Source organism: Gavialis gangeticus, unplaced genomic scaffold, assembly GCF_001723915.1.
Source record: "Gavialis gangeticus isolate Ggan-Ray unplaced genomic scaffold, GavGan_comp1, whole genome shotgun sequence".
NCBI classification, from domain to species: domain Eukaryota; kingdom Metazoa; phylum Chordata; order Crocodylia; family Gavialidae; genus Gavialis; species Gavialis gangeticus.
The window spans coordinates 104,875,079-104,886,683 of record NW_017729024.1 but is presented as its reverse complement, the minus strand read 5'-3'; the positions used below and the strand labels follow the sequence as shown (position 1 = coordinate 104,886,683).

Genomic DNA, 11,605 nt, shown 5'->3' with positions numbered 1-11,605 from the left:
GAATGTCAGATTTAAATGCTTGTTATTTTAAAAGTAGGGTTTTTTAACTATTTAAGGTCTGAACTTCAGAGAGTGTCAGTTGGTGCTTGTGCTTTGTTACTCTCTTCTTTCATGCTTCTGGCTCTTTCATAAGAGGCACAGCTTTTACACATCTGGCTTCTGAAATCCTCTAGAGTTTACTGGATTGTTGGAGCTTACCATTGTGACTTTGAAGTTCGCTTCTGTATAGGCATACTTTATGTTTAAAAGATCTATTATTATTATGATTACATTTCAGGCTTCTATAGCCCTGTTCATCTGCAGCTGTCAAAAAGCTTTATAAGTATAAATTAATTAGTTCACATCGCTAATGTATCCCTGGGGAGTAGGTAAGTAGTAATATCCCCGTTTACTAACTGGGCACAAAGACTAAAAGAGCTTAAAGACTTAATCCTGCTACCTCCTGAGGATCACTTTGTTTTCCCCATTCCAATTTGCCAAAACACTTATGTGCTAACAGCAGGGGTGTCAAACATATGGCCTGTGGGCCAAATCCAGATCAGAACCTCATGGGGCATGGTATACACCTGCAGCACAGGGCTAGTCTAGAGGCCAGATCCAGCTCATGGATCTCCTTCCCTTCTGCTCTCCCTTCCCTAGCATACCTGATCTGGCAGCTGCTGCAGGTGGTTTGGGACCTGTGCTACGCAAGTGGGAGGGGAAACGGCTCCATGGGCCTGGTCCAGCCCAGGGACAAGACTCTTCTAGCTTGTCAGGCCAGATGAGTTTTAAACCCCTGACTTGCTGCAAACAAAAAAGGCTCTTGTTGCTTTCAGTGAACCTCTGGCAAGATCGAGCAGTTTACAGAGTTGGGGGAAGCATGCTTAGTTTTCAGGATCAAACCTACCTGACTAAAATGAGACAGATCTAGATTTAATGTGCATTGGGGAATTGGAATGGACTCAAACACATGCTTAAAGTTAAGGATGTGCTTGAACACGTTGCTGAATCCAGGCCTTTGTGAGAGTAGTCAAGTTGAGAAAAGAGGAGTGCTGACTCCCAGTCCTCAGGGGAACAAACTTCCTCTTTGCTTAATAGTAGATGAGAGGTTCAGATTTTGTGAATGACATCAGGATTTACACTGTACTCTCAAATTTTCACAAAAACTAATTCCTAACAGTGCTGAATGTTTGAAAAAAGATACTTATGATCTGCTGTTTTTAAGAGCCTTGCTGGAAAAATTTCTCAACCCAGTTCTGATGACCAATAGTTGCTTTAGGTCTTAAAACTAAACCTGCCCACCCTTACCCAATCTCCTACTCTGGAGATTTGCCTAACACCTTCAAATCAGTCCTCATCAGATACCAGAAGCACCCTATAAACCAGCATTTCCCCACCTTATTCAACCTGCAGCACACTTATATGGCCTCCCCCACCCCATGGCACACCGACTGAACAGGGGACGACCGGTGTGGCGAGCGGCCAAACACTGCAGACCGGAGTGGGGGGTGGGAAGGTGAGCAGCAAAACGCTGCAGAGCACGGTGGGGGAGAGAGGGGAGGGATCAGGTGGCAAGCAGCTGAATGCCACAGACTGGGAGTAGGGGGTAGCGTGTGGTGGGAAGCAGGTGGCATGGCGTTTGAATCACTGGCTGAAGCCACAACCCTCACCTGTCTGGTTGCCCACAGCAGCAGCAGCAGGTGGGGGCGGGAGGCATGGATCCAGCCCAAAGTGCTGCAGCACACTGGTTGGGGAACGCTGCTATAAACCATTGTAGTGAATCTTGTAGTGAATCCTTTGAAGTACAGCTACAACTGTCATGAAGGATTGCAAGGAGAATGGAGTCATTTCAAGTAAAAAGAATGTGAAATTCTGGTTAAAATGATATATTAAGTAAATGATAGTTGTTGCTGTCATGTGACCTTGGAGGCAGTTGGATTTCAAAGCTGCTTTCCTATGCTGTCCTTTTTGAGCCTTTCCATGATTTAAGAAGGACTTTTTAAAGGTGCAAATGAAGCATGAAGAGGTCGGAAGTTGTTCCCTTTATTTTTCCTGGGGTCATTTCTAAGGCAGAACAGCTCTATTTGAAGTGCTTCATTGGCTGCATGCTTCTGTATCCTCACTTTTTGAAGCACTTTACAGGCACTTGGTGAACTTCAAATACTACATTTGTCCATACCCTAAGTAGCTCTAACCATTTAGCTGCATCTGCAGCTGCCACTCCCATTGTTCAGAATAAAAAAATTACAATGATTTTGCTTAATATATTATATATTATAGTGCGGTATTATATCAAGAACAATTGGGTCCAGTCATGAAGTGGCCCACAAGGGAAGGGTTACATCTGTTACACAAGGATGCCCCACAGAAATCTAATGATTATTACCGTTGTAAGATCTCCTTCTGATTTATGCTGTGCTTTGGCAGGGGAGACAGGCAGAGCTGGAGATGCAGTTAAAACATGGAAAAGAGGATCCTGAAGAGGTGCAGTACAAACAATTTACAGCCTGGCTCTGGTAAGGGAATGACTGTCTGCTCCTCTTCATTTGTAATGATGAGCGAAGCTGGCAAAGGAGTGGGGGAATACTTCAAAGAATTTAATGTTACAGGTTTAGCTGTCTGTATGAGCGCTAATGGAAGAAAAACAGATATGATCTCTAGCTTGCAGGGGGGAAAAGAAAAAACGGGAGTTTTGGGTAAGGTTGCTGGGATACACAGTAGCTATCCCTTTGCAATGCCTGAAAGCTTATGACCGTAGCTGGAGGTTTACATCTAGTTTGTCCAAACTTTGGATGGAAATGATGCCAACTTTAATGAATGACTTGGTACCATACCAGGGCTTATACATCTATTATGTTACAAAGGTATCTCTCTATGCACACCAACAATATCCAAAATAAAAATAGTTCTTGCAATGAGAAGGTATAAAGTTATGGTCAGTAGGGAACATGTAATTTGTATCTCTGTCTTATTTAACTAAGGCTGAGCCAGGGGTTATTTAACAAGATGCAAAGTAACTAGATCCAATAGAACAGACTGGAGAACAGGTCCATCTCCAACCTGCTTCTATCTTTAGCTTTGTGGGCCAGATCCGGGCTTGTCATGGGCCATATCAGGGTTTGTCATGAGCCAGATCTGGACCCACCTGTAGCACTGGGGCAAGCAGCAGTAACATTAATAGGGGCTGCATAGGTTAATACCACCATTGCTCATTCAGCTACTGCCAAAAAAAATAAGTCTCCAGTGGGGATCCATATCTTGGATTTTGGTGGCAAAATGAATGATAATGGCGTCAATCTGTGCAGCTCCCTGAGTCAGCAAAGTGGGTTAGACAACCATGGAGATTAATGCCACTGCTACCCACACCACTACAGAAATCCAGGCACCTCCAGGAATGCTGTGGGCCAAATCAGTCAGCTCCATGGGCCAGATCCAGCCTGCAGGCGACATATTTTATAACTTATGGTACGAAAAGAAAAGCTTTAGCTTTCACAGGGGTACAGAATCTGCCTTAGCCCCTTATTTCTAGCATAATTCCTCACTCATGTTATCCTAAACTGCACTAACATGAACAATTGAAAATTCATTTTGTACATGTGCATATTTAAAAGCCAGGTTGGTAGATGAACTTGATGGCTCAATGGAAGCATATTAAGTGTCTCCCCAGGCTGTTCTTTGAGCCCAGTCCAAGCAAGGTGCTGAATAACCTCGAACTCTTTTGACTTTAGAACAAGGTCAGAGGATGGCTTCACACAGAGGGACCTACTAGGCCTTTATTAGCATTTCCTACTTCCCAGTCTGGCCCTGACTTTGTTCCAACATGAACAAGATAATAGAAGATTTTTACTGTTTGTTGAGGGGAGGGAGGTTTGCATCATTTCTATATAATGTTCACGTAAAAGATTTCAACTTAGGTGAGTTTTCTAATGACAGTATTCAGAAATAAATATTGTGCTTAAGAATGAAGAACTGATTTGATTTTTTTTGAAGTATTATTATGTGATTGAAAGGTAGATATCTTTCTGCATGGATTGACAGTCATAGTTAAGATTTACTGTTTCATATTGTAAATTCTGGAGTGCATGGTATATATGTTTATTTTAAAAAAAACAAGCTTGGCAGTATAAAAGATTTGCTGCAGCCCAGGCTCTGTCTGGAAATGAATGCAAAACTAAACAAATACAGCCAAGTCATGTATTGTAAATTGATTACAGTAACATAGAAGGAATTCTAAGTGCCCTTATAGCTTTCATTTCAATAAATTGAGGCCATAGTGCCACCTAATAGCTTAACCACGCATAGTTATGTTCTGAAGTATAAAAAATGTGGGATAAATTGTTATAGATATTCATTGTAGAACATTTTCATTTTATTAGGCTAAGACATAACACATTGATTTGGAAAGCTATCTGTAACAGCTAGATGAACAGATTTATGGCTGCTGCATGAACTTGAATTTTTACAAGAAAAGAATAAAATATGATGAAAAGCCCTTTTAGAAAATTATTTCAGTTGGTCCAAGGATATGAAAACATAAAATGATAGAGGATATGTACATATTTGGTAAATATTTATTTACCATTTTATATCTGTGATGTATTTGCTCTTAAGTCTTCTGAAATGGCTACTGGGTTGTGATAGTCAGTGACTGAGAATGGAAGGACATTTGGAGGGAAGGACTACAGGCAGAAAGTCCTGGCTGCCATGCTATATATATTGTGCTAACTCTTGTTTGTATTGCAGGGTCAGAGACATGCTGACTGATGTTGTCAAGGGTGCTTCAAAGTAAGATTTACTCATGTATTTGGAGGTTATGGGGAGGGGCAGCCAGTAAGAAGGGAAGCATGATGTAAGCCAGTATTTTCCATTAATAATGTCCCATATAATTCATGCTTTTGCCTGATTACTGCTTAAATGTAAGGAAGGGTGCTTTTTCTTCAAAATCGGCATTTTACAGTTGTCCAGGTGCATTATATATAGTCTGATTTAAAGGTGGAATACAGCTCTGCTCTTTTGATCCAGTCTGTTATATAACTCCTTCCCTCCCCCCTTTTTTGTTTTTAACTCATTTGTTTTAACAGTTACTCAGCTGTCTCTGGTATGGAGCATGACCTCATCACAGCTGGCCCATTATCTATCTTTCATGCTTGAAGCTTCCTCCATGTGTCCATATCTGTTCCCCTTGTGAAGACAGAAAAAAGATGTTTTCAGACTTTTACTTGTTTGTTCATCTATCACTGAACTTAGTCTGTGGCTTTCAGGGCAGATGCAAACATCCTGACCCCACCCTCAGAAACTGCTGAAAAACTTTAGGGATGCTTGCTAGCTGCTTGATGTCACCCCTGCATTCCTCCTCCAACAGATATCACTTTGTTATGGTTGTGGAATCCTGAAAGCGACTCCTTATGCTGGACCAAATAGAGGTGTCAAAAGTAGCAAATCTGGATAAAAGCACTTTTGAAAATTCTCGGGTCTGAGGTGGAGGAGAGGAAGAGAACTGAACTGAAGTGGCCTTTATTTATTAAATACCTATGAAAAATTGGATCCATAATTTAGTGTAAAGCCAAATAAAATATATGGATGTCATAAACTCCAGAAAATATTGAATCCTTTCTCTCAGATTGGGAGCCAAGGTTTTACTAATAAAATCCATTCAGTTGTCAAACTATTTCAGTTGGTAACATTTCATTATTGGTTCCTAGGGTTGAACTTTTCCCAGCTAGTAACAAGAGTATTATCTGTTGGCAAGTCATACTTCCCAACCCTTGTCTATGCCAAATTCAGTGCAGAAACAAGAACATATTTGTTTGTTTCACTCTGCAGTATTTTTCATTTTGAATAATAAGAAATGAGAAATATTCTTTTTCAACATAGCATCAAGATGGCTTGTGTGTCAGTGGTGGTGATCTTTTTGCTGGAAGGGTTATGCTTTTGCAAATCATAGGATCATAGGAAAGTAGGGCTGGAAAGGACCCTGCATGATCATCATCCTGTCCACCCTTCTGCTCAAAGAGGATCATTTCTGACTAAATCATCCCAGCCAAGTGTCTGTCCAACCCAGAGGCACAGTAAGCAGGATTTGTGACCCAGGGGAAACCCTGTGGGAGAGTGGAGCAGGAAGTGCTGCTCAATGCTGGGCAGACAGAGGGTTCAGAAGTCTTATGTATGCTGGGGACCCAGAAAACAAACCCTGACTGCTGCTGCTGTCAGTGTTGCTTCCATTGCAACTGCAGTGGGCACGGCCTGCCCCAGCTGTTGCTCCTACAGCAACAGTGTGGTGTCTGTGTACCCACCTGCTGCTGCAAAAACAACTTCATGGGACTACTGCTACTGGGGCAGACTCCATGGGAGTTGCAGTTCAGTTCTGGTGCCTCTGTAATGTTTGCACCGGTGGCTGGTTTCCTGCTTGCCCACCCCAAGTTACGCTACTGGTCAAACCTGCTCTTGAAAATTTCCAGGGTTGGAGATTCTACAATTTCTTTTCCAACACTTAACCATAGTCAGAAAGATCCTCCTAATCTCCAACCTAAATTTCCCCTGCTGCAGCTTGAGTCTGTTGCAGCTAGTCCTGTCCCCTTCAGCAACAGAAAAAAGCCCATAATTGCCCTTCAGATATTTGAAGATTATTATTAAATCCCTTCTCAGTGTTCTCTTCTCCAGGCTTCATAACCCTAGTTCTTTCAGCCTTTCCTCATAAGTCTTGCTTCCCAGACTTCTAATCATTTTTGTTGTTCTCTGCTGGACTGTTTCAAATCCATCCACATCTTTCAGTTGTAAAGTTTTTGGTTGTCATAGGTACAGTATAAAAGTTTTTGACAATCTGAGACCTATCATGGCGTGCAACCACTATAAGTGACACTAGATACCAACCTAAATGTCAAAATAAATAGGTGAGAAAGTGATTTTAAGGCAATGTGAGGCTCCTCTAAGAAATGACCTATTGCCTACTTGTAATTATTTTTAGCTATCTCTTATCTAGAGGAGTCTGGATTCAGTGTCCCAGACATGAAAGGTCAGCAACATTCCATTGAGACATGTTTGTCTTCTCCAAAAAACTATTTTCAGATGCAAAAAGAAATTGCTGGAGACAGAAGGAAGTGTTTAAAATGACAGCTGGGGCACCTTAACTAAAGCTCATTGAAGGTTCTTGGAGCCACTGTAATTAAAGCACCTTCTCCCCACCCCCCCCATCCACCTCCAGAGCACATGTAAAGATGCCCTATAGTGCTTATAATTGATCCTGCCTTGAGCAGGGGTTGTAGAAAAGACTCTGGATGGAGGTGGTTAATAATCTTCAAGAAATCATTGTACCTAGGTCTAGAAGCTATATGTCTTTCACGAGTTGGCAGGGCTTAGAGAAGGAGATCCATATTGCAGTAGTATTAGAAGAGATCAAGAAATAGGAAAATGAAAACTAGAGAGAGTCAAAGCTTAGTTTTTATCCATCTCTGACTTATGTGAAGACCAAATATGGAATGCTTCTGCAGAGCCAGCAAACAATTTGGGAAAGTTGTTAGATTTTTGGATCTCAGTAAGGTCTCTGCTAATACAGATCACCTTTAGCATGTGTTTCCCTGATTCTCACTATGTATTTTATTGTCTGGACCTCTTTCATGCCTTTTTATTACTGTTTGCTTATTCCAATAGGGAGAGCCCCGTGGTGAAAGGAAACTCTCTCTTAGCTTTAACTGGCCTTGTAGTTGCTGTAGCAAAATATGAAAGTAGCCTGTCCTCAGACATTGAGGGGGGACCAGAGGTGAGTTAAACTTTGGAAAAGTAATTTTGTAATCTTAATGTGATTTTTAGAACAACACAAAAATAGTGGGAGACTGGGTGTTTCAGTAGTCTGGTAACGGAATACAGAGTCTTTAGTACTTTAAATAAATTCATGTCTAATCCTGCTTGGGAGTGACCATCTGATAGTGATTCTTGTGCTATGAGTAAAATGAGCTTGGTAGTTTGTCAGAGAGGGTAGGTAACACTGTACCCCTCCAGGTTGGATTTAACCAGATATTTCAAAAGATTGTATTGCCATTGTCTGTATTGAACGTGTCTTATTCAGAGGATTTCACTTTCCGTAAGGGACAATATGATACTTTCCATGGCTAAAAACAGGCATCGGATTTATCTTGGGACAAGGCTTTTTATTTTGGCATCTTACAGACATACAAGCCTGTTGCCCCTAAGTTAAGTACCTGGGAAGTACCAAGATAACACTTTTTCCTGAGGACAATCAGGGCTAAATCAGATTAATTGCCATTCAAGCTGCATTTGTAGAGGACTTCTGTGTCTGGAGTGTTCAGACCCTGGATAAACCCAACATCTGTTTTTAGTCCATGAGCTCAAAAGCTGCAAGTGCAAAAGTGGAACTTTGTTTAAGAGTATATAAATATATCCAGTGTGAATGGCTGATTTATGTATAAGAATAATTATTAATGCATGCACATATATGTAACATTTCTGTCAGTGATTCTTCCATGTAAGTGTGTGAATAGAGAGAGCCTCCTCTCAGAGCTGTTCTTTTTTCCATTTTCTGTTTTCACCTGCTGACCTCATAATCTTAACCTCAGTGCATTAATTTGGTCAGAGAAGAAGACCCATTTTCCTTGAAGACAGCTGTAAATATGGATCTATTTTTCAGCTGGGTAAGGAATGTTGAAAAATTGCAGGTATCAGTGCAGTAAGTCCCCTGCACTCAAAGCAGCAGCCTGAAACAATTTGTATAATCATATTAACTATAACTAGAAATATGGAATGCAGTCAATGTGAAAAGTAAAATCATTACACCAAAAATGGTAGATGAGTGGGCTAGCACAGGGCTGCTGTCCAGTTAGCGGTCTGCAGATGCATGCAGTCCATGAAGGGTTTGCAGCTTCCAGGTATCTGGTGTAGGTGCTGCTTCCCCCACTGGTCCTCTGTTGCTACCTCCATGGTCTCCAGGCTTCTGCTCCCTTCTCCAGCTGCATGGGTTATAGCATGCTCCAGAAACATGTGGCCCTCAGTTGTTCAGAAGTTGCCTGGTCCTGTACCACCATATGAGTGGTCTGATTTAAATACCATTCTACCGAACCAACTGGTGTCAGAAGGATTGCAAAGTGACCTAGCAGGTGAGAATGCCACCTGCTCTATCTGCATTGGGCAAGGTCAGGAGCACTTTTGATAGGCTCTTGAGAGCAAATAAGCTAACTTTAATTAACCAAAAGCATGGTGAAAGTGCAAAGTTAAAAATATGCATGTCTCTAAGACTCAGTAGACTTCAGAGGAAGAAGAATGAAGTCTGACTTAATGCATTCAGGTCTTCCAGTCTGCCAGCCCTTACACCAGAAGACAGCTCTGCATATAGTCTCCATAATGTGGCTAGTTTTCAGTTTTCTCACATCTTGAAGATTCCTTGTAAAACCCAGTATGCACTACTGAGTCAATCTTGAAATTGCAGATGTGAATACATTTGGTGGCTGGATTAATATTTGTTTTGTTTTTGCATTTTAAGGGTTTTTTTTTTTTTTAATTAATCGGTATGATCCTTTTAAAGATGGCACGATATTTTGCCGTAGCATGTCTGAGATTTCTAGTGTGTTTAGGGGATTTTGCCTGTATCCAGATATTGGGAAATCCTACCTATAGAAACTCCAAAAAGGTCAGAATTTGAATATTATTAAATCAATTTATCTTTCTAGAAAGGAAGCCCAATTCTCGGAGGTTCAACATTAGTATCTGTTAGGGACTGAGGACACAACTAGAAAGCTGTAGAACCTTTCATTTAAACCAGTTTGATTGTAGCCCAGTTCAGGAGAGGTTAAAAATTGCTTTCCTCTTAATAAAGATTTTGGTGGTTTCTACAGAAGATATATGGTATGTGTTGCTTCAATCCTCACACTACAAACATATTTCCATACCTTTCAGTAAAGCTCTTTGGGGAAGAAACAGTCTCTTATTCTTATATAGTGCTTACTGCCAGGCCTGTCTGAATTCTCTAGTTAGCACTGCTGCCAGGGGAGGGGGCATGCAAAATCTCAGTATTTGTAGTAAATTTGCAAGCATCGGTAATGCTATTTTGTCATAGTTGCAGGCAGGAAGAGTTCCAAAAGAAGATGGCAGACCAAAGGCATGATTATATCTTTTCATGTTTTTAAATAATTGGGGTTGGCAGAACTGAATTTTTTATATGGCTGATCTGGAGGAGCCTTGCCACCCAATTCTATCAAAAAACAAAGCAATGAAGTATTAGTTAGAGGTCCCTTTAGGGATCTGACTTCCAAATTGTAGGGTGAAAAATCTATAATTTCAGTATATTGATTTGGGTCTACAAAGAAATCCTATCAGGTTAATTAGCAAAAATACTATGACTTCTGTTCGCTTTGTAAGTTTCTAGGTCAGGTGATGGTGGTCATTCTCGGTAGTCATTCGCAGTAGCAGGTTCTGGAGAACAAATCTGACCAAGTAAATTCATAAAATATTTATATGTTGAATGCTTACAGCTACTGAACACAAACACGTACTAACATGATTCTTTACCAAAAAAACTATTGAAATAGGTAGTTAGGTCAAAAGACGTGGTCATCATGGGTGACCTGAACTTTCCAGACATCTGCTGGGTTGAGCAGTCAGCCAGGTCTGACCACTCACGTAAGTTCCTTGCCAAAATGCAGGACCTCCGTCTAACCCAGGAGGTGCACAGCCCCACCAGGGGAAATGCCCTGTTGGACCTGGTGCTGGCCACGGGCGACGACATGGTAAGGGGGCTGCGGGTGCTTGACCACCTGGGCGACAGCGGTCATCATCTGCTGGAATTCACCATCCAGCACAAGATGGCAAAGGCGTGCAGCAAGGCAGCAGCCCTAGATTTCAGGAGGGCGGACTTCAGTGAGCTAAGGAGAATAGTCGGGGAGGCACTGAGGTCCCAGAGGGGAGGGGAGTCGGGTGTCCAAGAAGAGTGGTCGCTCCTTAAGGAGACGATCCTCCAAGGCCAAAGGGAGGTAATCTCAACACAGATCAAAGGGGGCAGGAGGGTGCAAAATCCCCCATGGCTAACCAAAACCATCCGGGAACGTCTCCTAGCTAAAAGGGAGGCATACACCCAATGGAAGGGAAGGGCCATCACCAGGGAGGACTATACCTCGCTTGCTCGGGGCTGCAAAGGGTCGGTCAGGAAGGCCAAAGCAGAGATGGAACTGGGACTAGCTACCTGGATCAAGGAAAACAAGGAGTCCTTTTTTAAATACATAGGGGGAAAAAAGAAGGTACCGGGTAACGTGGGGCCCCTGCAAGACATGCTAGGAAATCTGGTTGTCACACCAGACAACAAAGCTAACCTATTTAATGACTTCCTCGCCTCCATTTTCCTGAGCAGGGACTGGATCAGCTCCCCCACCAGCACCCCCTCAGGCCCCAGAGGAGGCGCACCCCGGCTAAGGATCAGTGAGGATCTAGTCAGGGAACTTCTGGAGGGACTGGACATATTTAAATCAGCTGGTCCAGACAATCTCCATTGCAGAGTGCTGAGGGAATTAGCAGAGGTCATTGCAGGACCCCTGGCACAGCTTTACAAGCACTCGTGGTGCTCTGGTGTGATGCCAGAGGACTGGAAGAGGGCCAATGTGGTTCCCATCTTCAAAAAGGGGAGGAA

General features: G+C 42.2%; 1 protein-coding gene across 5 annotated transcripts in view; it reads left to right on the top strand.

The window, feature by feature from the left end:
• FOCAD (focadhesin) overlaps positions 1-11,605 on the top strand; it is a 318,854-nt gene that overhangs the window by 262,904 nt on the left and 44,345 nt on the right. For all 5 annotated transcript variants that reach the window (XR_002097361.1, XM_019517493.1, XM_019517495.1 and 2 more), the window contains exons 23-25: positions 2,407-2,495; positions 4,723-4,764; positions 7,627-7,735. Coding sequence is in view for 4 of the 5 variants with exons in the window: in XM_019517493.1 (XP_019373038.1) it covers positions 2,407-2,495; positions 4,723-4,764; positions 7,627-7,735 (240 nt within the window). In the remaining variant the exon portion in view is untranslated. The remainder of the gene's footprint in view (positions 1-2,406; positions 2,496-4,722; positions 4,765-7,626; positions 7,736-11,605) is intronic.